The 27760-nt window shown below is 47.4% G+C and overlaps 1 protein-coding gene and 2 long non-coding RNA genes across 3 annotated transcripts in view; 2 read left to right on the forward strand and 1 right to left on the reverse strand.

Moving 5' to 3' along the window:
* Positions 1-3199: 3199 nt before the first annotated feature.
* Positions 3200-27760, forward strand: part of LOC308069076 (golgin subfamily A member 2-like) — a 37386-nt gene continuing 12825 nt past the window's right edge. Inside the window, exon 1 of the mRNA XM_080400822.1 lies at positions 3200-3318. Within this exon, the coding sequence (XP_080256948.1) occupies positions 3275-3318 (44 nt within the window). The 5' untranslated portion in view covers positions 3200-3274. The remainder of the gene's footprint in view (positions 3319-27760) is intronic.
* On the forward strand, positions 4471-11819 carry LOC308069085. Its single transcript, XR_013930281.1, has 2 exons — positions 4471-5137; positions 5236-11819. It is a non-coding gene; the product is annotated as an uncharacterized lncRNA (long non-coding RNA).
* LOC308069079 lies at positions 11432-14040 on the reverse strand. Its single transcript, XR_013930275.1, has 2 exons — positions 13825-14040; positions 11432-12722 (listed from the first exon to the last, which is right to left on the reverse strand). It is a non-coding gene; the product is annotated as an uncharacterized lncRNA (long non-coding RNA).

A 27760-nucleotide genomic window follows, 5' to 3' on the forward strand; every position in this document is an offset into this window, starting at 1 on the left:
ATGTTGTGCATGGGCATTGCTAGAATCAAAACCTGTCACTCATCGCTCTTCCGTCTGTAGTCATCTTTCAAAATGCATTGAAGTAGTAGCAGTAGTAGTAAAGAAAGAGCTTGGACAATGCTCGTTCTTTGGGAAGGCAAAAAAGTCCTGCGTATGTAGTTAGTTGCGAGGCATCTGTGAAGAAGCTGTCAGGGAGACAACAAGCAAATAGCAAACGCAGCAGCACAGTTGTGTGGCGGCCTGGGTAGGCAGCTGCCACCTTTGTCTCCTTCACCTCATATCTAAAGGTGCATTACCTACGGACAACAAATCTCCAAATACTTCACCGCTAAGATGGAAATGGGCTAGGACAGAATTACCCCTTCTCTTTGTGTCTGGCTTCAGCCCTCCCATACCACCTCCTGCAGAAGTCTGCCAACACCAGTGCGGCTCTGCGTGACTTAAGGCCAGCTCTTCAGTGGAATAAAGGTCTGAGGTCTCAGTTAAAGGAAAAGACTACGTTTTTGATTGGGGTTATTGGTTGGTTGGTTTTTTTACAGTTAAAGGAAAAGACTACGTTTTTGTTTGGGGTTATTGGTTGGTTGGTTTTTTTATTTATTTATTGGTGTTTTTTTTTAAAAAACCCCAGCATTTCTGGCGATCATCCCAATACACCAGGATTACTGCCGTCAGTTGCACAGATGTGGGGATGCGAGTTTAACTGAAGTTGGTAGATGCTCAGATGTAGACATGGAGGGGTTTCAGCAGCGGTGTTGGAGAGCAACTGTGGCAATCTACTGAGCGATGAGAAAGATGCCTGGCATATGAAGTACATTAGTGAAGGCAGCTCCAGATCTCGTATTTTTAATAGCTAAGATGAACTTCCTAGTCCTCTACAGAAAGGACAGTGGAAATTCTGTTTGCGTGAATTGGGCATGTATCCTACTTTGTTGAAGTGAAAATGTGTTTCAGATGTGTGAGAGTATTTTCTCTTGACACTGGTGCATCACTTTTCTTCCACAGAAAGAGCAGAGCCAGGAGGCAGTGGATCAGCTGGAGAAGGTAAAGTGTGTCCTGGTTTTGGATAGGCAGAAAAATAGTATCTCTTCCTTGGCGGCGTAGAGAGTATAGTGGGCTGTGGCCCAGGCACGTGTGGTCTTGTCTTATGTTAGATTCAGTTTCATTTGTAGCTTAGGGTTGAATAATTTGACTTGATGAGTTAGGCCTGCCTGGCAGGTAGCGTTCTTATTTTGACACAAGCGAACGTTTAAATACTCAGGTATTAGAGGAGTGTGGTGGAGGCAGGGGAATACAAGTCCTTGCCAGTAGCTTGCTTCCAAGCACTACTGTTTTTATGCTAGCAGCGATGGTGCTGTGCTGTTACTGCCAATCTAGGATGGATAAATAGTGAAGGCGTTCAAATAACGCAAGGCTGAAGTATGTCTTTAAAAAGACTGCTGTCGTTTCGATGCTGCAAGTACTACCAATGTATCACTGCTTTTTTAGTTTGACACAAAACAAGGGTTACCCATCTACTTTTTTGTGCTAAGTAGGCATCATTTCTTTATACAGGAAAAGAAGGAGTTGGAAAAGAAATTTTCTGAAGAGCAAGCCGCGCTGAGGAAACAGCTACGGGTAAGGCAGAGCCTCCATTACAGTAACACTACCTGCCTTCTGCTGTTCTCTGGATTACTGACCATTCGTAGTCTTTACTCGGGAAGCCACGAGCGCGTTCCTTCAGGAAAACTGGCAGTCAGCCCGACTGTGCTTAACTGCACGAGCTCTTTACCTTTACTGAGTTAGCCTTTTGTGGCAACAGTGATGTTGCAGTTACAAGCAAAGAAGTTTTGTGCTGAGCCGATTTTCCTTTCCCAAAGGTTCGTATCCAGACTACTGGAATTGTAGCTTCTGAGAAGTCTAAGTTGCAGGCGGCACTTGCACGTACTCAGCAAGCTGCAGGGAAGAAATCAGGTAATTGACTGTGGGCACTCCAGCTCAAGCTGTTGGTCAAAGTGTGAATTTCAAGCCAGAGGCATGACAGTTGCTGGCAGCCAGCTCACAGCAGTGGCCGACTCCTCGATGGGCAATAGTGGGCACCATCGCTGCCTCTGTCCCCCGAGCTGCCCCCAAGTGGGAGCATGTTGATCCCATGGCAGTTGAGGTTCTTTTGTGCATCGCTAGAGCCTTGTCAGCCCTGTTCAGCCCCGGTGACTACCCCAGGCTGCTCCTTTCTGACTTTCTTCTGATCCTTTTAAAACTTAGTTCCCTTTTTGCCACCCTCACTCCCACACAGCTATCGCGTAAAGGTGGGTTTTACCCGAGCCCTTCATTCTGAACCAAGTTTGAGCAACAACTTCTATTAGAAAGAAAGATCCCAACCAACATATTGCCTATTCTGCAGGGGAAGTTTCATCATCTCCCTCAAAGTGAGGATGGTAGTTACCGAGAGCTTTACTGCCCAGAGCTGCTAGTGAGCCACCTGTAGAGCCAGGGGCGGAACCAGGTCTGCTGACTTGCAAAGCTCTGTGCTGCCTTAAGAGCTTGTTGACAAAGTAGAAAGTGCTGTTTAGCAGTTCCAAAAAGCCCTTTGTGGTCCAGCCTCAACTCACTCTGTTCTGACTTGTTCAGGAGAAGCCGAGAGCCTTGCTGATCGTTTACGTTCATCCCGCCAGAAAGTAGTGGAGCTGGAACGTACTTTGTCCTTCGTCTCTATGCTGCAGGAACAGGCAGAGAAGGTAAGAGTCACCTCTGCTTATGCTTCACCAGCAGCTCTGCCTTTGGCTATTTGCTTGTCAGTACACTAATGCAAAGTCTGTAGTCCCTGCTCGGAGAAGAGGCAGAAATGAACATTCTGAATTGTTAATTAACCTTGTAAAGCCCTGTGTTCTCCATGGTCAAGGCAAACTTCATTCAGGTTTCTGTGACCACTAATCATGTGGTGCAGTTGCTGTCTTCAGATCCGGCACCTTACTTCATTAGTCTTGCCAGCTCCACGCAACAGAAGCGCCACCGAGACCTTGTCTCAGGAGGGTCTCCATCAGGCAGACACTTCAGTATTGATATTCATCCAGAAGTCTGCAGAAAGGACCTCACGTTCAGTTAGTAGCATCGCGTTTGAAAAGGCTGAGCAGATTTATTCCTGGCAAATTCAGGAGGTTCTAAGCAACCTGTCCTGAAGGATTTTGCCAAAGTTCTGATGCTTTCCAGTTCAGCTGATGTGCTAAAGGTGAAGTATTTTGCTGAAGTCTGCAGCTGAATCATTCATTTCTTTTTTCTCCAGCATAACAAACAGTTAATGAAGGAGGTAGAAGACCTGAAAGAGGAGCTGTACAAACAAAGGTAAGTCCATCTGCTGCTTGTTACTGCAGAGTAACACTGCTCTTCCCGGTAGAGCCACAACACATCACAAGGGGCATGCACCACAGGTGGTGACTTGGGAGGTTGGATATTCAGCTTAAAAAACGTGACTGGATGTGATGTTTCTGTGATTCTAAGTGTTAAGACTAGCTGGATTGTAAATTTATGACATGTACTTGCCCGGACCCATAGTACATACAGTGATGCTGCTTTAATTTTGGTTTGTTTCAGCAAAAGTAGTGAGGAAGTGAAGCAGGAGAATTTAGAGCTGTCAGAAGAGATTGACTTCCTGTCTTCCAAGATCTCAGCTAAGGATTTGTGTATGGACGATTTGCATCAGAAACTGGAAATGGCTGAACGGAGGATCCAACAGGTGCCCATACTGCTTCCAGGCTGTGAGGGTAGATCACACTGACCGTTGTAAGACTGTGCTTCTGAGAGTGGGGGCAAGGCTTAACTCTTGTTCTGAAAGGAAGGCACAAAACCCCATCAAGGCATCCTCTTGGTCAAAGGCCTTCAGCGAGGCCTCTGAGGAACAGAAGGTCTGTTTGAAGGAGCTGGAGCAGGAGGCTGAAAGCTGTTGTGACGCTGGTCTGCGAAAAGAATGTTCTACAATATGAGAGGGTGACTGAACATACAGCGCGTGACAATACGAAGACTTTTCCTGCTTTGTATCTGTTTGGCATTTTGGTTACGCAGCTGTCTCGTGGTCTCACTGAGAAGCCAGTTGAATAGGGGTGGTGTTTGTACCCACCCTTGCAGAAGGTGAATTGGACAATGGTAACTTGAAGGTCAGCTGGGGAAAGTTAAGAGAAGCAGCCAGTTAGGAAGGGACTTCAGGAAGCCAGCTGTTAGCAGTTCAGAGAGCAAGCCGGTGTGAACCTGAGCCTGTGAGGGAAGAAACTGCTCTTTTGTTTGTTTTTGGGTCTGGTTTTTTTTTCCTCCCCAGTCAGTGGCTTAAGTTACCCTTGAAATAAAGGCAGCTGCTCCTCTTCTGGGAAAAGTACTGTGTGCCAGCTGACATGCTCCAGACATTGGCTTTAAATTCCTGATGTGTTTGACAACTTTTAAAATCACAGGTTTTTATACCATCTGATCTGGCTGTGTAATACAGACTCTGGAAATGCACAGAGTTTCTGAGCCAGATTTTTAGATTAAGAAAATAGGTTTTAATCTAACAGATAGTAAATACAAAATTGGTAGGGAGGAGCTGTCTAGCTCAGCCTGTTTTACAGGGCTAAAATCTAAGCTTTTTGATTTTAATCTCCTTCCCCCCTCCTCTTTTTTTTTTTTAATTGAACATCACCGTGAGTTGGAGCACTTTAAGGTTGCAACATGGATCATGTGGCAGGTTGCTATCAGGGGAAAGGCTATGCAGAAGTGGCGTGTTAACGTTTTGCCATGACTTTTTGATTTTTCTTGGCAGTTGTCAAATCAGGCAGGGAGTCTGGATGCAAAGCAGCAGTTGCAGGTGGCACTGGAGGAGAAGGGCAGGCCTGGAAACCCGGGTTGCTCAGGACTTGTACGAAATGACATCCAGGTCTTCATGTCTGTAAAGAAACTTGTGTGGCAGAAGAATGCAGCCTGAGCTTTGCGTTAACACTGGTTTCTTCAGGCTTTATCCCTGAAGCAGTCACTGCCAAATGTATTTAGCCAATATGATTTTCTTTGTGTTTTGTTTTGTTTTGAACAGCTCTCAGGGTCAGTTCCCCGGCTCCAGGCAGAAAGACATCAGTATGCAGAGAAACGGAAGGAGGTGCGGAGAATGTGGCAGCAGTAGGTGCAGCAGTTCTCTGAGCAGGTAACACCAGGGGCAGCGTCACAGCTGCTCTAGACAAACACAGGCAGGAGTGAATGCACCATGAACGTTGTTTTAACTTTTATGGTGTGGCCTTGCAGGTCCATGCAATGGCAGACGAGGAGGAGGAGCACATTGCCTGAGGAGACGATGACGTGGACTCCCGAGTTCAACCAGAAGACCTTTTATTAGTCCAGAACCCACGCTTATAATATCCTCGTTTGCTGTTCACACGCCCCATACTAAATTATCATTGGTTAATCAATACTGTTCACACACGTCTTGGCTACATATAATTGGTTAATTACTAAGCTGCAAATGCACTGAACTTCTTGCCTTTTTTTCTCTCTTCTTTCTTATCTCTGTGGGTTTCATGTTCTCAGCCAGCCGCCGAGATGTGGCATCGCGCATCCGCCCTGGCCTTGCTTCATATCCCGTCTTCCTTCCAGGCGTTCAGCCAACCTTATCGTACTTTCTCTCTTCTTTAGCCTTCAAGGCCCTTCACAGGCATCGTGGCCTCCAGCACTGGCCATAAAGCTCTCTACACTTCCCCCGTCTTTATTTTGAGCAGAAACAACATTAGAGGTTAAACTACTTTTGAATCATGGGTCTTGTACAGTTCAGCATACAGGGAATAATGGTCAGTATAACTACAATTAGCAATAACAATATTCCTCCGCGTGTTGTAAACTCCTGCAACCGTCTGGTGGTTCCCCGAGACTTGAAAAGATTCCGCAACCCATCTCCCAAAAGTTCATGCCGTAAGCCCTGTGACATGTCCTTCAATTTTTGTAACTGACTGTGAATCGACGCGGAACGGCCCGGAAGGTTCATACAACACATTCCTTAGCGCTGTGCACTATAGGCTACTGCAGAGGAACGAAGCTGGGTTAATGAGCATTGATAACAGACAGCTGTGGGCTGGCTTCAGGGGCGGTGGGTTGGCTGGTGTAGACAAGGTGCAGCTGTGGCTGGTTCTGTGAAGCAGTTGGGCAGCCGAGGAAGAAGCAGAGAGGGTGAGCGTGCCCTGGATGAGGCGAGACTAGAAGGCAGCAGAGGGACTGCCCTGGAGAGTGTGATGGTAAAAGACCTGGTTGCAGCTGGCTCCTTTGGAGAGTGCTGCGACAGGCTACTCTCTGCTGGTCACTTGCCTTCCACAGGTGAGATCACATCCCTCCTTTCTTTGTGTCTCATGCTGGTTTCTTCTCGTGCTCCCTCAAAGTTATTTGACTCTTTGCTGCAGGTTCTCAGCTGCACATTACCAATGTCAAAACAACCCACTGTCTCTGTTCTCTACAATTCACCCCTGTTTGTGGTTTTTGGTTTTGTTTCTTTGTTGGTTTTTATTTTGTAAAAGGTTGCTTTACCATGTTATGGAGTTGTCTGCGGCGAATGAAGAGACGGGACGCAGCTTGATGCAAGCAAGTTGTCCATTTATTAGTGATTTTCTTACAATTATAGACGTTTCTACCTTCTACATATTACACACTGATTGGTTAAATCTTAAGCGTAAAAAACACTGATTGGTTGGTATTTAAGGCACACCGTTAGAACAATAGGAACTTATTAGTTTACCTTGCCATAGCAACAGTTTCTATTCCAAAGTTAGGGAGTTTCTTTCTACGCAGCTTTCTTGATTAACAACGTTACATATCGGCGCTATCCGTTCCCTTATCTGGCTACTTGTTTCTCTGTCGGTCTGGTTGCCTCCTCAACTGTAACGGCTCAGGGGTCCGCAGTTACCTTGTTCCTTTGTTCCCAGGGCTTGTGCCCTACAAGTTCTAACAAGTCTCTATTCATCAGGCTATCAGTACTTGGACTCTTGTCCTTGAGGCCTTGTCCTACAGTTGTCATCCCTTTTACTTTTGTTTTCTTTCTCACTACTTAATTACCAATTTTGGCCTTATTTTATGTGTACGTTTGTACATTTCAGTCGGGTTCACAAAATGTTAAACTTGTTATCGGTGCATTTCATGCAGAGGTCAACATACAGGTTTATGATTATTTATAAGAACGTGCAATAAGCTATGGAAGTTTTATGAAAATATTTTTCAGGAACTTCTAATCAAATAAGTGAGCATGAGAAATTGTGTTTAACTTGTAAATTCTATATATAAGCTGTTAAGGAACATTTTCTATGCTAACGTGAAAAGATAAAACCTACTTAAAAGCTCTTGAAATCTTGCCCTTGGGCGAGTGTTCCGCTGTGCCTCCATTCTAAGGCATGGAAGTGGAAATTGTGTAGAGCAAAGTTTTACTTTAAATAACCGCTCAACTGTTACTGCTGCTTTTCAAAGAACCTGAAAGCATAGAGTGAAGACTTGGAACTAAACAAACAGCTGAATGGACACCTCTAGATTGTTACTGGAATTAAATGCAGAAGTTAACTATAAAAGTTTCTCAAAATGTTCTGGTTGCTTTGTGTTGGTTGTTTACATAGAGATAGATAGATAAAACTATACACAAACAGGGAAATAAAAAAATGCTTGCAAAAATAGGGAAAGATAGTAGTATACGGTATTTATAGCTTAGGCACCTTTTTAAAAAAAAAAAAAAATGTAGATAAACTATTACCTGAACATGCAGTACATCCACAACTCTGAATTCATACCGGTTTTGTAGTGTGATATAGTCCTGTATGAACCATAAATCAACTACATGTTAAATCACTCTTCTCCATCGCTGTTGTCACGATCTTTGAGCTTCGTAGCAATGCCTAGGTCACAATCCTTTAGCTTAGGGAACTTCACCAGGTGAAAATGCAAGCATCTATTTCTAACACAAATTTGCAGAATGCAGTTTAGCCACAAGAGACTTGAGGGAGAGATATTGTGTTGTATGGTGTATAACCTATGAGAAGTGAGAAAATGGTGTTCCTGAAAGAAAACACTTCACTAGATCGTTACTTTGGAAGGGGTTTTGCACCTGCTATACTGCAAGAATACCCTAAGCAGTGATGTATCTTTGTGGACTTTGAGATATCTGTGTGATTAGGTTTAAACTTAACACGCAAACTGATTTCAAGTATCACTCTAGGCACAAGTGTGGGAAAGAGCATGCTGTCAGGACACAATCTTTCTCGCTTACAAGGTATCAAATGGTATGTTACTCGAGTTAAAGTCTAACTTGTACGACAACTTCATTTTCACCAAAGGAGTTGCAGTTAAGTACGCAAACTACTGCAGCTCAACTGAAGCTTCACCGCTGCAACGGAGTACAGAATGCTTTTCCCACCGACCTTAAAGGTTGTGGTGGTGGGGATGAAGGTGTGACGGATACTTGACTTCTAACCCAAAACAAATTGTCAGCTGTGTTAAATTCACCTGTACACAAAGAACACGTTATTCCTTCTGAGGCAACAGCTGAGGATTTGAACAGTCTCTTTTCACCTTGAGCTGTTCCCAGTTTAGAGGTTATGAAAAAAAAGAAATAACTCAAAAGGTATTCTGTCAATATGCTGATGCAGTTGCATGCTAAATTCTGGTCACACTGAAACAGAGTTATGTTCTAGCATTCATATATAGGTAGCACTCCATTACAACTTATGAACAAAATTCAGAAGTTCATCTTATCTCACGTTTCTTGGAATTCGATTAGGTTGCAGTCTTATTAAAGTCACCTTTTTTTTTTCTTTTTTTTTTTTTTTTTTTTTTTTTTTTTTTTTTTAATGCAACCAGAGACACTTGACCGTAACAGAGAAGCCCGTATCGACATCTCTGAGCCCGGACACAAACCGCAGCTGCACGTACCACCAGGCTCAGGGCAGAGCTCATTCACGCAGTTACATAGCTATGTACTGCTACACGCGTGCAGACACCTATTTGTCACTAGATAACCGTGTTCGTCTTTCCTCCTTTCTTTCACAATACCTAGCTGTTCTCTCATCTCTTGTTAGGTCAGCCATTCCCCATTTTCCTCTCCTGTATATCTCTTCAGACATTCTCTATCCTCCTCTTTTTTGCTTGTGAATTGCGACAAGGCAAAGGTTGTGTGTAGCTGGGTGCCCGTGACCTGATTTATGTCACAATCAGCTAAACGCTGAGTACAGGACAAAAAGGCGTGGGAGACAGAAGGCAAACATCAATACGGGGGTTAAGGCGATTATAATAAATCCTGGACTACTTTTGATCCACGGCCCAAAGTTTCCCAGCCGTGAGAAGAGACCAAAGGCCTCCCACCCCTGGCTCTGCTGCAGGTCTTTGGTTTAAGTTTTGTATGCTTTTGTGGATTGATTCAGAGCGGTCACTCAGACTGACGTAACACATCCTATCAAAGTCTTCACACCCTTGTCCCTGCACTAATAATAAAGATCAATAGCAACTCGGTTCTGTAGCAACATACGACGGACAGAATCGACACCTGTTAATAATAGTAAGCCAGGGAAAAAAAAGAAAGAAATAGTATTGTAGTATTACTTTCTTTAGCAAGCTAGCAGCCTTATTTACGAAGCACGTGAAGAGCGTGCACTGTTCTTACAGAAGAGATTAGAGAAGCAAAAATGTGTTACGCTGCATTCCAGAACTCAACCTGAGAGTTACAGTCTGCTGTGAGTTCTGGGTTATAACCATTTGACACATGTTGGGGTTGCGACTGTGCAGGGGCTGCGATGCCCGTTTGCAATTCTCATTGGCATTATCACAGCTAGTTGTTTTAAAAGCAACCCTTGAGCTTCCTCCTGCTCGACTTGTTGTTGCAAAATATTCTGAAGCCGATCAATAAAGTTAGTCTATGACTCTCTAGGAGCCTGCAAGACTGTGGCGAAGGACGCACTAGAGGCTCGCCCAGACTCCCGTATCCCCCTGCCCGGACTGCCTTCATAGCCATCTCCTCCATCTGCAAATAGCCGTCCCTGGGATACCTTGCCTGAGTCACAGGATCGGACGGCACAATTATTTTCTCCAGCCAGCGGCTCACAGTTCACAGCAATTCCCCGATTAAGCTTTTCAATCGAGGCCACTACACATAGCTCGCAAAAATCAGATAACCACATCATGCACTGCGTCGGAGTTCGTACCACACAAAGCAATGACTTCCAATAATCACGTGGTGTGAGTGGATAAGGCTCTGCCATCACTTCAAGAAGGGACACAGCAAAAGGACTATGAATCCCCCCTTCCCGCACGGCTTTGCTTAACCCTTTAACAGCCTCGTATTGCACAGGCTGCCACTCTGCAGGTTGATTTGGCTGACAAAATACTGAACGTGCCATGGCGGCTCCCAAATGCCCTCGCTTAAGCGCTTCCCGCTTGCATTGCTGCCACCGATCCCTCAGACCCCCTTTCACCCTCCCCGAACATACAGCCAGTGCATCAGGGGGAGGAGGAAAAAGGTCTAGCTCCTCTTCCGGGTCTATAGGACCTGGGTCAAAAGGTTTATCAGTGTCAATGGAATCATTGTCCGAGTTGTCCTGTTCCCGCGCTCGGTCCTGTGCTGTGAGGGTCGCTGCAATCAGTGACAGGAGCTTTGGCGGCACAGGAGGTGTGGACGGAGTCGCCATCGCTGACGGTGTGTTGAGAAGAGCCGCGCTGTCGGCGGGATTTACAGCCTCCCCTGGTTTAGCGCCGTTAGTAGAATCAGCCCACACTTGGCGGAAGAGGAGTCAGAATTTGCCACCAAGGCGCTAAACACATTCCTGCCACGGAGTCCCCCTCCACGGCAGCATCATACAATCGCCTGCCGACCGCTTGCCAGGCAGGAATTTGCAAAGTGCCATCAGGTGGAAAGTCCAGCACTTTGTCACGGATCCATTCTAGCAGAGTCACTAGCTGCGGACCCATCATCACATTCTCTAACCAAGTTTGTGTAAAAGGAGAATATAGTGCATTTCGCGTGACAGTTTTCCGTAGTTCCTTAATCATTTCCCAGTGAAATGCCTGATATTGGCCCGGGTGCCTATCTTGTAATATCACGGGAAACGCGTGCGCTCCCTCTTTCATACTTTCCAAGTGCACTCTCCTCCAGCCCTCTGTAACGCGTCTGCCGATATCATTTTCATCATCGCTGCTGCTCCCCTTATTACCGCTCTGCCGCACCACTCGCTTCTTCCTTACTTTTGACTGTTCCTTTTTTAGCCGCAAAAACAAAATGTGCCGCTCCAATTCCTCCAGGCTGTAGCCTCTGTAGCAGTAAAGGTAATTCGGCACCTACCCATTACTGGGTAGCGCTGCCACACCGTCACCATTAAGAGTCCTCAGAAAACATCTGAGTAATAGATGTTACAGTTGTCTCAGAACAGAGGTTAAGAATTTGCTCCCAGGTTCACGCACTGGTTTATAGGCTCTTAAATAAGTGGATTACTGAGAAATGTGACAGCTGCTTTATTCAGACAGGACAGTTCAATACAACTTCACATTTTGCCATTTACCACAGAAATGATACAGAACCTCTAGATACCAGAGCAGTTAAGTACAAAAATGCAGAATACCCAGACTCACCCAGAGGTGATCATAAAACAAAACCAACCCCCAAGCCACCACAAATTCAGCCTTCTTCCCTTGCTGCTTCCGAGGGTTTTTTCTTTTCTTTCAAAGCAGCTATGACATTGCACGTTTGCATGCCCTCGCTTCCTCTATTATTCAGTAACCAAACAGCCCCTGGATGCTGGAGAGAAGCAAGGTCTCCACGGGAAGAGTCTTCACATCAACCTGAATTACGGCCTTTCCAACAAACGGAAAAAAAAATAAAATACTGTCCCATCAGACAGGAGACAAAATTATCCAAAGTCCTACATCCCTTTCCCACAAGCAGGACACAGCTGACAGATTCAACAGCTTTCACGTTGTAAAGCTGCTCGGAAATAAGGCTGTTCATGCACGCGCTGTTGCAATTCCACACACACGCGTCTGAGGCCACCTTCTGTCAGTTCTGAACCAATACCACACCAAACCGTCACGGCCCAGTAAGTGTCAGCTTTGCAGGGCGGGGCAATCTTCAGGTTCAATACTGGAACCTAAGCTCCAGAACTGGAGCTAAGCTCCAGATCGGATGTATTCAGGGTAGAGCTGCTTTGTAGTAACCCCTCAGATAACAGCTGGAAAAGAAAGACCGCTATTTTCATTACAGAAGTATCAGACGAGTCAGAAAAGTTGTGTTTTCCTCCCAGTAGCCCCTAACTATCTCACAGAACCTCCCATAGCTAAGGAACCAACCTAAGGTTTTGCAGCTGTGCTCTCTGCTTGTCTCAACACTCTTTTAAAGTATATGAAGAGCAAAACTGACAAAAATTGGTAAGACTGAACAAATTTTGGCAGTACATAACACAGACTAAAACAGCAGTAAATGACAATTCTTTCGCATGTTCGGTTCTAAACACATCCTGCGAAAATAACGACAGAAGTGTTTGTGCCTGCACAAGTGGCTGGGCAATGAAAGCCCTAGAATTCAAGAATCTTTAAAACAAGCTCTGCCTTCGTGGCGTAGTACCTTCTCTCTCTCTGCCTACACGAAAACATTGACTGAGTTGTTCATCAACAGTTTTCCCCTTCCTTACCCCGTTTGCCCAGCAGCATCTGTCCAGCATCTTTAATATCATTGTACTCATGGAGCGAGCAGAGAAATGTGCTGCTCCAATTCCTCCAGGCTGTAGCCTCTGTAGCAATAAAAGCAGAAAAGGTCAAAAATGCCGCGCAGCGAGTGTTGCCCCTACTGACCCAGCACAGCAAGGAGATTTGAGACGCTCAAGCCTGGCACTATCTAAAGCAGAATCCGAAGGCAGCAAGTACAGTTGCTGCAAGTCATAAACACGAAAGCTACAAATGAGTAGACCCTCATTTTGAGTGGGGTTTTTTTTTGCCACATCGACTTACAAAAAAACCCCAACCCACCTGAATTCTCAGAATCAAGTAGAAACAGGAATAGGCTGTGGTGAATTCACTTTGTATCTGTATCTCTAATCTGTAGCTAGTGAAAAAAAAAATGCGTGGTGGTAAAGCAAAAAAGCTTTGGGAACAGCCTTTGTTGCTCTGCCGTTTCCATTCTCTGTACTACACGTGACCTTAGAAAATAACACTCCTTTGCAACAAATAACCCACAGAGATACCCTCTCTTTAAAAACCAAGCAGCAACTTTACCTCAAAAGAGCTGCTAATAAGCAGCTGCCACAGTAGGTCATAAGAAACCACAGTTAAAGCAGTTGCGCTACCTTGTAAGCGGCACCCGTCTCTTTCCAGGCCCTTCGCTTGCCTGGGAAACACCTCTGCTTCTTGAACACAAACGTTTAACCCACTTGCTTCAGACAGGAAATAAATAAACCCTTGATCAGGATGGAAGAAACAAGGAAACCGTTTCATCCGGGGCTAAACCGGGCAGGTCATACAAGCCACAATCTCCATTTTAATTCTCACATGAGCAAGGCCTTCTGGTAGCATGATGTGTCATAGCATCACGACGGTTAAAACCGTTCATTCCCAGTTTACAGGTAATTGCCTCAGCAACACCTGGGGTAAAGTTAAAATCCTCCTATCCGAGCTCCTAGTAAAACCTGGGTTTGCTTTACCAAATAAAGTGGAAAGAGTTCTCTCTTAACGGGTCCCATAAATCAAGACAACGCTGTAATCAACGTTGCACAGCGCCACGATAAAAACGGTGGCGTAAGAGGACGGCTTTTAGCTCTAAGCCCTAGACCACTGGGGTTTTTTGAAACAAAAATAATTGAGGCATCACAGCGGCCACTGAGCTCGCCAAGGGCGTACTCGGACAATAATTGTGCAGTTTCCTGGTCTAGAGCAAGGTCTTTCTGTTTCAGCTCTTCGATTTCATACTGCAGGGCTTCTTGGCTCGTTCCGTTAGGCTGGCAGGACGCGGGACGGGGCATCTGTAGAGCACAGGAGACATTTCACGCTACCTCAGCCCAGGGGAAGATGCTGCGGTGCTGGGGGGCGCTAATCAGAAATGGAGAAAAGAGGAGGAAAAAAAGGAAAGGAAAAAACACCGTGTCTCCTGGGCAGGGAGGGGGGAAGCTCAGGTAAAAGACTGATGGGTTTCTGTAACGTTGCCCCGCCCCCCATCATATTCTACGGCGTTTTGTAGATTTACAGCGTCAGGTGACAATAAGACCGTAACCCCCACAATTTCGGTGTTCAGAGGCGCTGCCAGGACGAGGCAGCGCCGGGGGGCGAGGCCGGCAGCTCCCCCCCAAGAAAACACACCCCGTGCCGTGCCGGGCCCTGCCGTGCCGGGCCATAGACGGCGGCCGGGGCAGCCCTGGAGCAGGGCCCGCTCCCCCCAGCCCGCGCAGGGCCTCACCGCGGACCTGCAGCCGGCCGCGCCGCTCCGCCGGCCGCCACCGGAGGCCCTGGCAGAGCAGGGGGGCGCCGCGTCAGGGGCCGGGCCGCGCCGCCTCAGCGCAGGCACGGCCCGCGGTGGGGGCGGGGCAGCGGGGGGTACCGAAATCTCGGAATGAAAAACTTCCCGACACCGATGTGAGGGAGAGAAGCAGACACTTCTTTATGGACGGCCGGGTGCGTGAGTGAGTCCTCTCCCGATCAACGCACACCGAGCTTCGACACCGTACACCTCATCCAGGACTGAGTCATGCATCTGCAGTAAGTATTCATGCATGAACATACTATTTCCCCAAAATCATTAACAGACTCTCGCTTCGTATGTTAATCAGCTTCTCAGTCCTTCGCGCCTGCGCAAATCCTTCCAAGAATTGTGGGCAGGGGTCTGCGGGACGTGGGCAGTGGTCTCTGGGAGGAAGGCCGTAGGTCTTCCTCACGGGGTACTTTTCACCTTTTGCCTGGTATGTGATGGTCTTGCAAGTCTGCAGTGTTCTCATCGGCCCGAGCTAATGGATGTCCCTGTCGACCATCTGGTCCTTCGGCTTGTTTCTTTTACTCGCTCCCTCTAGATAACTTATAAACAGGCCCCTTGTCAGAGAAAGTTAGAGAAACGGACTCCTTCTTTCGCTAGCTCTTTCATTAATCATTTCTTTCAAACTATGGTTCCATGACCTGATTACTAGACCGACATTCTTTGCGTAAATATATTTACCCGTAACTGATTGTCCCCATTCCATACCATTTCTTTATACCGCTATTATTAAAGTTCACGATTTCTTGGCAGGTAGCTACGAGTTGTTTCATTCGGTTGCTCTCAGTCCTTGGCCTTGGTACAGGGCTGTACGGAGGATTCCATAGCAGCTTTTGTTGTGCAACTGCTAGTTCCACTGAAATATATTTCTTATTCCTCTATAGTTCTGTGGAAATGATTTTATAAAATCAAATAAGGTTAGTTAAATCTAACCGTTAGCAAATCTGTAACGCGGGGACCCGGCTCCTACCGCCCGGGCCCGGGCCGCGGCGGGGCGGGCGCGCTGCGACCCGCGCTCGGCGGGACCCGCTCGGCCAGGGCTGCCGCCGCCCGCCGGGCCGGCCGGGTGCGCGCGGGGCCGGCCGGGAGCGGCAGGCGCGGGCGCGCCGCGGGGCACGCTGGGAAGTGGAGTTTCCCAGCGACAGGGCCCACTGTGCCGTCAGCGCTGGGGAACAAACTGTCTCCTGTGAAGCTGCAGGTGAGGTTTGGGTGGGGCACGACGGGCCAGTCAGGTGTCACCCGAGCAGCGGGCAGTGCCGGCTGTCACCCGAGCAGCGGGCGGTGCGGGCTCTCAACACGGGGAGCAGGCACTGCAAGGTGGCACCGGCTCCTCCAGTCCCTGCAGTAAAAGCAGAGCTACCGGGCCCGGCAACCTCGAGGCGATGGAGCCCGGCCGCGAGCCCGAGGCGGTGGAGCCCGGCCACGAGCCGCAGCCCGGCGCCGTGCCGGAGCCGGTGGAGCCCGGCCATGAGGCGGGGCCCGGCGATGGGCCGGGCACGTCGCGGCACGGCGATGGGCCGGGCCTCCAGGACGGCAGCGCAGGCTGGGCGGGCCCTGGCTGCTGCCGCCGGTGGTGGGCGAAGCCAAGGCGGCGCAGGCGCGGGGCGGCCGTGGCGGACGGCAGCAGGCGGAGCGGGCTGGCGGCGGGCAGGGAGAAGGTGAGGGGCGGCGGGGGCCGGGGCGGGCCGGGCCGGCGGTGCCGTGGGTCCGCCGGGTTCGGTTTGGCGGTTTTCCCTCCCCCTGGCCTCCCCCACACCCTTTTTTGGGGGTTTTTGGTCTCATGTTACTTATTTCCCCGGCCGCGGCGTCGGCGGCGTATGTGAAAGTCCTGGGGAGGGGAAAGTGTCCTGGAGCGGTTCGGGCTTCCATTTTGGAATTCTGCCAATAACGGGTCCTTCTTTCCCCACCTGGAGGCCGAGGCGCGGCGCGGCCCGGCCCGGCCCGGCCCGGCGGGGGGCCGGAGGGCGGGCTGCGGGCTGGGGAAGCGGGCGGTTGACCGAACTGCCTGGGGCTCGCTTGCCTGGGGGCTTCACCCTGCTGGAGCACAAACGATTCGGCTCGGAAGACCTCGCCGAATTCAAGCGAACGGCTTATCCGACTAGCTTTTCCGGGGTGAAGTGGGTGTGATTGAAAAATGAGTTGTAGGTTGCTTCTCCCCTTAGTTCACAGTGACTACGCTGCTTGTATTAACATGGCATTTGTCTGTAAGGACTGCAATTTTCCTTCTCAAAGTCTTTCACAGAGTGGGAGATCTTACTGTCAGGTGCTGATGTTTCACTTAACATTCAGATTTCATTGCCCTTTACTCGTTTTTCCTCAATGCTCTTAGTTAGAACCCTAAAAAAACCCCACCCCAAGATACTTCTTTTCATCTCCTTTTAGTTGCAGGATGGAGTGTCAAGTCGTTTCCCAGCAACTCTTAGCTGTGTACAAAAGTTGACCGTTTGCAGCTCTGAGCCTCTTGTCGTAAACGCATCACATTAGATCTTACTTTAGCCTTTTTTTTGGACGTGTTTTGATTTTTATTTTTCTTGCCCCCCGGGCGACAAACTCATTGAAGAGCGTTTCTCTTGTCCTTACACTTGGTCTTTTTACCCAGTGGAGCTGGGGCTGGGGGGTTGACATCATTCTCACAGAAGGCATGTTCTGTTTGGATTTCAGATTATTATTATTTTTCACAGCTGAAGGAGTATCAGCAGAAGAAGAGCCCTGGAGCAGCTGCAGCAAGTAAGGAAAACCGCAAAACTAACGGAGACGGTCGACCTGAGACTCCCCCGGGCGATGACCAGCAGCCTCCAGAGAACGTGAGTGCCTCGGTCTTTGTCCCAGCTCACTTGCTACCTCCTTGTTCTTTGGTTTTCTGAACAACGTGACTAGAGCCGGGAAATGGTTATGCGGGTGTAATAGATGACTGGCGCAGCTGCCTGTATCGCCAGCACGCGAAGCGTGCCACAATAGTTAGCAGCTACCGCTGCTGGAAGGTGCACACTAGAGCTCAGGGTACGTGCCAAAGCCGCGTCTGATCGTGCGGTGCTGTCACGCAGCCCTGGGTGTGCCCAGAGCTGCTGCTTTGAGCTGCGTGCTCCTGGCCAGCCGGAGGATGCCGGTTTCTTTGGCTACCTTCGATTGACACTTTCTCTCTGTCCTTTTCTGAGCCGTTTCCCCTTTTCTTTCACCTCCTTCAGATTCTGAACATTCTGAAGGTGCCGGTGTCAGACCTGAAGCGCTCCAATGGGGTAGCCATACCCTCATTGGACAGGAGGAAGGTGAGGCAGTGCTCGTGTCCCTCGCAGTGACTCGCTCTCCCTACTGCATGCTTCAGGTTCTGTTTACGCTGGCCTCGATTTCTTGGGTGGAGCCTTGTCCTGACATAGCCCCTCTCAGTTGCTTGAGTTTTGTTGCTGTTTTTATTATCATGGAGCTAGTTGATACCATGCGTTGCCATTGCTCGTAAAGTGCTTGCGCCCTTCTGGTTTGTGTCGAACTGAACGTGTGAAAAAGTGAACCTTGTCGGAACCTCTTCCGCGAGACAGCTGAGCTTTGAGGAAAGGAGGAGTGTGGGGCGAGGCGATAAACTAACTGAACTGCTGAGGGCAAGCGCAGTAGGGAGAGGTAGTGTTTTCTTGGTCTGTATTTCTCCCGCTGTGCGTGTCGTTGCTGTAGTCCCTAGGGCCTTGTTTCTGAAGGGCATGACTCTGCTGATCTGCAGGCAAGCAGCTGCCCTGAGGAAGCTGTCTAGTTATTCCTGCCAACCCATTTTACAACAGGCGATGAAACTTGCGCCGGGGATGTACAGTCTGGCAAGTTCCAGTACTGGGTTTAAATAGGTTTAGGCAGGAAGTCGGATCCTTTGAGTCAAGCGTTTACAGGCTTTAGCGTCTTCACGTTGCCAGGCTTCTGAAGAGGAAAGGGCAGGAACTATGCCGATAAGCAATAGAAACGTGTTCAGGCACAAACATAACCCCCCAGCCTTTTTAAAACAATTCTTTTCAGGCAGTTTATTTAAATGGAAGGCTTGCTCAAATTGTGATAGAAGCTCAGGGAAGTCAAATTTGGTAGCCCAGAATTGTCTTCCGCTGTTGCTGTGGCAAAGCTCTGATTTTCGTTTCACTTGCATCATTTTGGTAGCTTATTTTCCTACCATTGTTTCAGTTCAGTTGTCATAAAGTAACTCCTGTTTCCTACATATCCGTGCGTCTCTTATCAATAAGCGTAACTATAGTAATCACCAGGGGTACCGGATAGATGCAGTGAAACCTGCAAGACGGAATGGAGTTCACTCTGATTTGCCTTTGTATTCCTTTTGTCCTATTAATTCTCTTGATATTTGATGTGGAGCTTTAAGCAGTCAGCTCAAGAAAACACTCCTGGATCTCAGCGGTGTCTGCAGTCATCCTACTGAACAATATGATATTTAAGCACTGAGAAGCAAAAAATCCTGGTTTAGAACGTAAACTTTCAGCAGTGGGAAGAAAAGCTGAGTGGGATGAACGGACAGCATGTATTCGTGGAAAGATGTATTCTTGATTTAGTGGAAAAGAATGGGAAATCAACCTGCATCATTGACATTAGCTTGTCGCAGAGGGAGTCTGCATCTATCCTTACCCAGAAAAGGATGTTTTCTCTGTGTGGTACTTTGGAGTGAAAGGTGCTATAAGGAGTATTATTGTGATAGTCAGTTCTTACTTAGTAGTGACTTGTTGCCGTGGGGAATAAAACTGGCTGACTTGACTGCTTTGCTTGTAGTCTACATCATATGTGAATGGAGAAAGTGCTGTTTCTTCCGCAAATATTAAGGAAACGGAAGGAGGTTGTTCTCAGTGTCCCCGTCCCCCACCCCCCCGCCCCCTTTCTTATTTGCTACTGTTGATAACTTACTGGGACTCTGCTTTCGGCAGTGTTAGCGAGACCTAATTGAATGCACAGTTCTCGTTCACTGCTGTCTAGTGTTGTCTTGTGCTATCATCGGGTAGTTGTGATCAACACTGGGAGGCAGGTATCGGAGGTGTTTCCAGTTTGGGGACTGGGGATAAGCTGGCTTCCGTGCAGCTGCCGTTCTTATTTCTGAGTCACTGTTAGGTCAAAATGAAGCCTTGGCAGAATGGATAAAATGTGTTGATGCCTCAGCTGCTTTTGTGGAAACGGCAGATTTTTGTTTTGTTTGGAGAATCTGGTTATCACAGTTTGATAGGATTTATTTTGCTGTCCTTTTTAATTACTGCTTTTTTCCTCCCCTCCTCCTCTTCTGCTCCTTCCTTTTTCTCCTGTCTGCATGTGCCCATCAGACACGTTACCGGGAGCTGGCAGTAGCCCTGGATTCCAGCAATCTTAACGAACAAGCAGTTCGTTACACAGATAGAGGAGTTGGTAAGAAACAATCCAACCAACCAGTCTGACATGGTCCTCGCTGCTCCTCCAAGCTCTTTGGGTGTCTGCAGAGTTATGGGTTCTCTCCTAGTGCCACAAGGAAGGCTGCTTACACAGCACTCTGTAGGGAAGAAAATGAGCTGCACGGAAAACCTGTTCAGCGGCCTTAGACGTTGAGCCCCTTGTGAATGTATTGGCTCAACTGAGGAACAAGAAACGGAGTTTTGTTGGTTCCATTTAAGTGTGCTCTGCTGATCTCATCAGGCTTTCCCTGGATGATAAGCATCCTGATAAAATAGCTATTTCTGCGCCTGGTCCGAATCCTTGAAACACACAATTCTGGTGCTGGCTGCAGTGTGAAAAGCTGTTTCTGCAGGTGGTGCTGCTGGTCTAACGATATCGGCAGAGTGGGAGCAGTAGGCCTGAGAGGGTCTGGGGCTGGTTTCTGATCATATCCTCAGCTTCTCTTGGCACGCTGAGTGAACTGCTTTGTCCTGTGGCCTGCATGGATTCCCGCTGCAGCTTTTCAGCCTTCAGCTTTAACACTGCAAGAAATGCAGCCAAGTGGACTTGTTTCAGTCTGAAAAGAGCCTTTCTTGTGTGAAATGCTTTTCCCCATTTTGTTCCTCTGTAAAAGTACACTTTTTGCAGCAAAGTTCAGCATTTCCCGGTGTACGCCGTGACCCCCCCCTTGTTGTTTTCCTTTGGGCTTTGGGTTATTTTTGTTCCATTCTGTTTCTTTTTGTGTTTTAGCTGGGCTGCAGAGGAACTTGGCATAGTGCATTGCCCACCCAAGATTCTCCTTGTTTGCCTGCTTTTACGCCGGCCTGCAGCTGTGTAGGGCCTTTGCTGCATTGGTGGTCTTGCCTTTGCTTTTGCTGGTTATGTTGTGCATGGGCATTGCTAGAATCAAAACCTGTCACTCATCGCTCTTCCGTCTGTAGTCATCTTTCAAAATGCATTGAAGTAGTAGCAGTAGTAGTAAAGAAAGAGCTTGGACAATGCTCATTCTTTGGGAAGGCAAAAAAGTCCTGCGTATGTAGTTAGTTGCGAGGCATCTGTGAAGAAGCTGTCAGGGAGACAACAAGCAAATAGCAAACGCAGCAGCACAGTTGTGTGGCGGCCTGGGTAGGCAGCTGCCACCTTTGTCTCCTTCACCTCATATCTAAAGGTGCATTACCTACGGACAACAGATCTCCAAATACTTCACCGCTAAGATGGAAATGGGCTAGGACAGAATTACCCCTTCTCTTTGTATCTGGCTTCAGCCCTCCCATACCACCTCCTGCAGAAGTCTGCCAACACCAGTGCGGCTCTGCGTGACTTAAGGCCAGCTCTTCAGTGGAATAAAGGTCTGAGGTCTCAGTTAAAGGAAAAGACTACGTTTTTGTTTGGGGTTATTGGTTGGTTGGGTTTTTTATTTATTTATTTATTGGTGTTTTTTTTTAAAAAACCCCAGCATTTCTGGCGATCACCCCAATACACCAGGATTACTGCCATCAGTTGCACAGATGTGGGGATGCGAGTTTAACTGAGGTTGGTAGATGCTCAGATGTAGACATGGAGGGGTTTCAGCAGCGGTGTTGGAGAGCAACTGTGGCAATCTACTGAGCGATGAAAAAGATGCCTGGCATATGAAGTACATTAGTGAAGGCAGCTCCAGATCTCGTATTTTTAATAGCTAAGATGAACTTCCTAGTCCTCTACAGAAAGGACAGTGGAAATTCTGTTTGCGTGAATTGGGCATGTATCCTACTTTGTTGAAGTGAAAACGTGTTTCAGATGTATGAGAGTATTTTCTCTTGACACTGGTGCATCACTTTTCTTCCACAGAAAGAGCAGAGCCAGGAGGCAGTGGATCAGCTGGAGAAGGTAAAGTGTGTCCTGGTTTTGGATAGGCAGAAAAATAGTATCTCTTCCTTGGCGGCGTAGAGAGTATAGTGGGCTGTGGCCCAGGCACGTGTGGTCTTGTCTTATGTTAGATTCAGTTTCATTTGTAGCGTAGGGTTGAATAATTTGACTTGATGAGTTAGGCCTGCTTGGCAGGTAGCGTTCTTATTTTGACACAAGCGAACGTTTAAATACTCAAGTATTAGAGGAGTGTGGTGGAGGCAGGAGAATACAAGTCCTTGCCAGTAGCTTGCTTCCAAGCACTACTGTTTTTATGCTAGCAGCGATGGTGCTGTGCTGTTACTGCCAATCTAGGATGGATAAATAGTGAAGGCGTTCAAATAACGCAAGGCTGAAGTATGTCTTTAAAAAGACTGCTGTCGTTTCGATGCTGCAAGTACTACCAATGTATCACTGCTTTTTTAGTTTGACACAAAACAAGGGTTACCCATCTATGTTTTTGTGCTAAATAGGCATCATTTCTTTATACAGGAAAAGAAGGAGTTGGAAAAGAAATTTTCTGAAGAGCAAGCCGCGCTGAGGAGACAGCTACGGGTAAGGCAGAGCCTCCATTACAGTAACACTACCTGCCTTCTGCTGTTCTCTGGATTACTGACCATTCGTAGTCTTTACTCGGGAAGCCACGAGCGCGTTCCTTCAGGAAAACTGGCAGTCAGCCCGACTGTGCTTAACTGCACGAGCTCTTTACCTTTACTGAGTTAGCCTTTTGTGGCAACAGTGATGTTGCAATTACAAGCAAAGAAGTTTTGTGCTGAGCCGATTTTCCTTTCCCAAAGGTTCGTATCCAGACTACTGGAATTGTAGCTTCTGAGAAGTCTGAGTTGCAGGCGGCACTTGCACGTACTCAGCAAGCTGCAGGGGAGAAATCAGGTAATTGACTGTGGGCACTCCAGCTCAAGCTGTTGGTCAAAGTGTGAATTTCAAGCCAGAGGCATGACAGTTGCTGGCAGCCAGCTCACAGCAGTGGCCGACTCCTCGGTGGGCAATAGTGGGCACCATCGCTGCCTCTGTCCCCCGAGCTGCCCCCAAGTGGGAGCATGTTGATCCCATGGCAGTTGAGGTTCTTTAGTGCATCGCTAAAGCCTTGTCAGCCCTGTTCAGCCCCGGTGACTACCCCAGGCTGCTCCTTTCTGACTTTCTTCTGATCCTTTTAAAACTTAGTTCCCTTTTTGCCACCCTCACTCCCACACAGCTATCGCGTAAAGGTGGGTTTTACCCGAGCCCTTCATTCTGAACCAAGTTTGAGCAACAATTTCTATTAGAAAGAAAGATCCCAACCAACATATTGCCTATTCTGCAGAGGAAGTTTCGTCATCTCCCTCAAAGTGAGGATGGTAGTTACTGAGAGCTTTACTGCCCAGAGCTGCTAGTGAGCCACCTGTAGAGCCAGGGGCGGAACCAGGTCTGCTGACTTGCAAAGCTCTGTGCTGCCTTAAGAGCTTGTTGACAAAGTAGAAAGTGCTGTTTAGCAGTTCCAAAAAGCCCTTTGTGGTCCAGCCTCAACTCACTCTGTTCTGACTTGTTCAGGAGAAGCCGAGAGCCTTGCTGATCGTTTATGTTCATCGCGCGAGAGGGAATTGGAGCTGGAACGCACTTTGGCCTACGTCTCTCTGCAGCAGAAACAGGCAGAGGAGGTAAGAGTCACCTCTGCTTATGCTTCACCAGCAGCTCTGCCTTTGGCTATTTGCTTGTCAGTACACTAATGCAAAGTCTGTAGTCCCTGCTCGGAGAAGAGGCAGAAATGAACATTCTGAATTGTTAATTAACCTTGTAAAGCCCTGTGTTCTCCATGGTCAAGGCAAACTTCATTCAGGTTTCTGTGACCACTAATCATATGGTCCAGTTGCTGTCTTCAGATCCGGCACCTTACTTCATTAGTCTTGCCAGCTCCACGCAACAGAAGCGCCACCGAGACCTTGTCTCAGGAGGGTCTCCGTCAGGCAGACACTTCAGTATTGATATTCATCCAGAAGTCTGCAGAAAGGACCTCACGTTCAGTTAGTAGCATCGCGTTTGAAAAGGCTGAGCAGATTTATTCCTGGCAAATTCAGGAGGTTCTAAGCAACCTGTCGTGAAGGATTTTGCCAAAGTTCTGATGCTTTCCAGTTCAGCTGATGTGCTAAAGGTGAAGTATTTTGCTGAAGTCTGCAGCTGAATCAGTCATTTCTTTTTTTCTGCAGCGTAAGGAAGAGTTAATGAAGGAGGCAGAAGACCTGAAAGAGGAGCTGTACAAACAAAGGTAAGTCCATCTGCTGCTTGTTACTGCAGAGTAACACTGCTCTTCCCGGTAGAGCCACAAAACTTCACAAGGGGCATGCACCACAGGTGGTGACTTGGGAGGTTGGATATTCAGCTTAAAAAAAGTGACTGGATGTGATGTTTCTGTGATTCTAAGTGTTATGACTAGCTGGATTGTAAATTTATGACATGTACTTGCCCAGACCCGTAGTACATACAGTGATGCTGCTTTAATTTTGGTTTGTTTCAGGAAAAGCAGTGAGGAAATGAAGCTGCAGAATTCGAAGCTGTCACGGAAGTTTCGCTGCCTGGTTTCCCAGGACTCAGCCTTGCAGATATATATAAAGGATTTGCGTAAGAAACTGGAAATGGCTGAACGGAGGATCCAACAGGTGCCCATACTGCTTCCAGGCTGTGAGGGTAGATCACACTGACCGTTGTAAGACTGTGCTTCTGAGAGTGGGGGCAAGGCTTAACTCTTGTTCTGAAAGGAAGGCACAAAACCCCATCAAGGCATCCTCTTGGTCAAAGGCCTTCAGCGAGGCCTCTGAGGAACAGAAGGTCTGTTTGAAGGAGCTGGAGCAGGAGGCTGAAAGCTGTTGTGACGCTGGTCTGCGAAAAGAATGTTCTGCAATATGAGAGGGTGACTGAACATACAGCGCGTGACAATACGAAGACTTTTCCTGCTTTGTATCTGTTTGGCATTTTGGTTACGCAGCTGTCTCGTGGTCTCACTGAGAAGCCAGTTGAATAGGGGTGGTGTTTGTACCCACCCTTGCAGAAGGTGAATTGGACAATGGTAACTTGAAGGTCAGCTGGGGAAAGTTAAGAGAAGCAGCCAGTTAGGAAGGGAATTCAGGAAGCCAGCTGTTAGCAGTTCAGAGAGCAAGCCGGTGTGAACCTGAGCCTGTGAGGGAAGAAACTGCTCTTTTGTTTATTTTTGGGTTTGTTTTTTTTTTCCTCCCCAGTCAGTGGCTTAAGTTACCCTTGAAATAAAGGCAGCTGCTCCTCTTCTGGGAAAAGTACTGTGTGCCAACTGACATGCTCCAGACATTGGCTTTAAATTCCTGACGTGTTTGACAACTTTTAAAATCACAAGCTTTTATACCATCTGATCTGGCTGTGTAATACAGACTCTGGAAATGCACAAAGTTTCTGAGCCCAGTTTTTTCTCCGCTGTCGTTTTCTTAGCACGGAGAGATGCATTTTGATCTGATTGGCTGTTATGTGGACCGTTGTGTCTGGGGTTTCAGAAATCATTTGTAAACTGATCTTTAATTGCAATATGTCATGACAGATTTCTTTTTCCAGTTGCCGTCTTGTAAAAATCCTGCGTCAGGAAAATGCTGTTCAGAAGCACACTTGACGCTACTAGGGCAGGAATGCTGATTGTTGGCATGAGCTGCTGCTGCCATTGGTGTCTTCATGCAAGGCAGACCCTTCCCATCTCAGCCACTTCAGCTTTCTTGGCTGTGAAACGCAGAAAGCCCAGCAAAACAGGACTCCGTGTGTGAAAGCAAATGGATCAAGCATGGCGTTCCAAGCTGAGCAGAATTACTAACTTTTTTTTGTTGTGTTATTAGAACCTCACAATGCATAATTTCCCGAGAAGTGTCTTGTTCCTAATTCTCTCTGTTTCCAACAAATCCAGCTGTTCAAGTAGTTTATTGAGTTGTTGGTTGTTTTTTTTTTTGATTTATTTCACAACTGATGGTGGAGGAAGGAGGAAGTTCTTGTGGTTAAGGCACATGACTGTTCTTTGCATCTTGAAGCGTTAAGCAAACAGAATGTCTGGACCGGAAGAAATGAAGGAAACATTTTTGACATGTACTGGTGAAGGTATTCCTCTTGTCCATCTGATGTTTCATGTTGAGGAGTGTTTGAACCAATAAGGGTGAGGTGACCTGTAGCTGGAAGAAGTAAGGGAATTCCTGACCTTCCTAGAAGCACCTAACATACGTTTTCCCTTGAGAGCACAAGTATCTGTCCTGCTAAAAAGAAACGGAGAAAATTCTGTTTGTTTCCCTCTGCAGTCTTCCACTTTATTGCTTTCCTTAAATGTCTTCACCATCACCGTATTCTTGCTGCTCGATTCACGAGAAAAGTGCTGAGCAGGTAGACGGGGAATGCCAAGAGAGAGATTTCTTGTTTCCTGTGAAGTGCCAAGAAGGAAGCGACTGAAGTAAGAGGGAACCCTTGCAGGTGGCATTGCAAAGAGCTGTGATACATTGGTGGGGTTGAATGTTGAAAACGATTATCTCGTTTGTTTTGTAGTGTTTTTAAATTATGGCTTAGCAGAGCTGGATGATGAAATAATTTGCCATGAAACGCTAGAGCACTGCTCTGGGTCTTCATGGCGCTCTGATGCTGTACAAGATAAATGAAGTTGTCTGGTTCACGGTGGGTAGAGGAGTGGTCAGAGGCTGTTCATCCTCCCACGAAGGCTGGATGAGAACTTGCATTGCTGTCCAGGAACAGGTTTTTGGCCCTTTTCCGTTTAGTTTCTTCTAGTCATGGGATTCATCGCTCCATGAGGGCCACTGGCACCTGCTCCCAGCCACGCTGAGTTTGGCCTGTTCGTAAATGTCCTCCTTCTAAACTTGTGGTTCATAGCGTGCCGCACATCTCACCAAGTTTTAGAGGGAGCGTTTGAGTTTGACTCAAAAACTAAAACCAAAAAGTTTTCAGGTAGTTGCTGACCTGTTCTTTTCTATCTTAATCTGCATCCAGCGATCTCTGTTTTCCCCAGATACATCCTGAAGGTAGCGCTTTTCAGAGCAGAGTGGCCACCATCTGGCTTTTGCCCTCGCTCGCTTCTTGGTGCGTCCTTTGCCATTAATCTAGTGTGTGAGCTTGAAGAGTTGGGTGACGTTACTGCCCCGTGTTCTCGGGTACAGCCTCGTTTTGATCCTTTTGTCCTGTTAATTCTCTTGATATTTGATGTGGAGCTTTAAGCAGTCAGCTCAAGAAAACACTCTTGGATCCCAGCGGTGTCTGCAGTCATCCTACTGAACAATATGATATTTAAGCACTGAGAAGCAAAAAATCCTGGTTTAGAACGTAAACTTTCAGCAGTGGGAAGAAAAGCTGAGTGGGATGAACGGACAGCATGTATTCGTGGAAAGATGTATTCTTGATTTAGTGGAAAAGAATGGGAAATCAACCTGCATCATTGACATTAGCTTGTCGCAGAGGGAGTCTGCATCTATCCTTACCCAGAAAAGGATGTTTTCTCTGTGTGGTACTTTGGAGTGAAAGGTGCTATAAGGAGTATTATTGTGATAGTCAGTTCTTACTTAGTAGTGACTTGTTGCCGTGGGGAATAAAACTGGCTGACTTGACTGCTTTGCTTGTAGTCTACATCATATGTGAATGGAGAAAGTGCTGTTTCTTCCGCAAATATTAAGGAAATGGAAGGAGGTTGTTCTCAGTGTTGTCGTCGTGTCCCCCCCCCCCCGCCCCCCCCCGCCCCCTTTCTTATTTGCTACTGTTGATAACTTACTGGGACTCTGCTTTCGGCAGTGTTAGCGAGACCTAATTGAATGCACAGTTCTCGTTCACTGCTGTCTAGTGTTGTCTTGTGCTATCATCGGGTAGTTGTGATCAACACTGGGAGGCAGGTATCGGAGGTGTTTCCAGTTTGGGGACTGGGGATAAGCTGGCTTCCGTGCAGCTGCCGTTCTTATTTCTGAGTCACTGTTAGGTCAAAATGAAGCCTTGGCAGAATGGATAAAATGTGTTGATGCCTCAGCTGCTTTTGTGGAAACGGCAGATTTTTGTTTTGTTTGGAGAATCTGG

This window comes from Falco punctatus (genome assembly GCF_963210335.1).
Source record: "Falco punctatus genome assembly, chromosome: 9".
NCBI lineage: Eukaryota > Metazoa > Chordata > Aves > Falconiformes > Falconidae > Falco > Falco punctatus.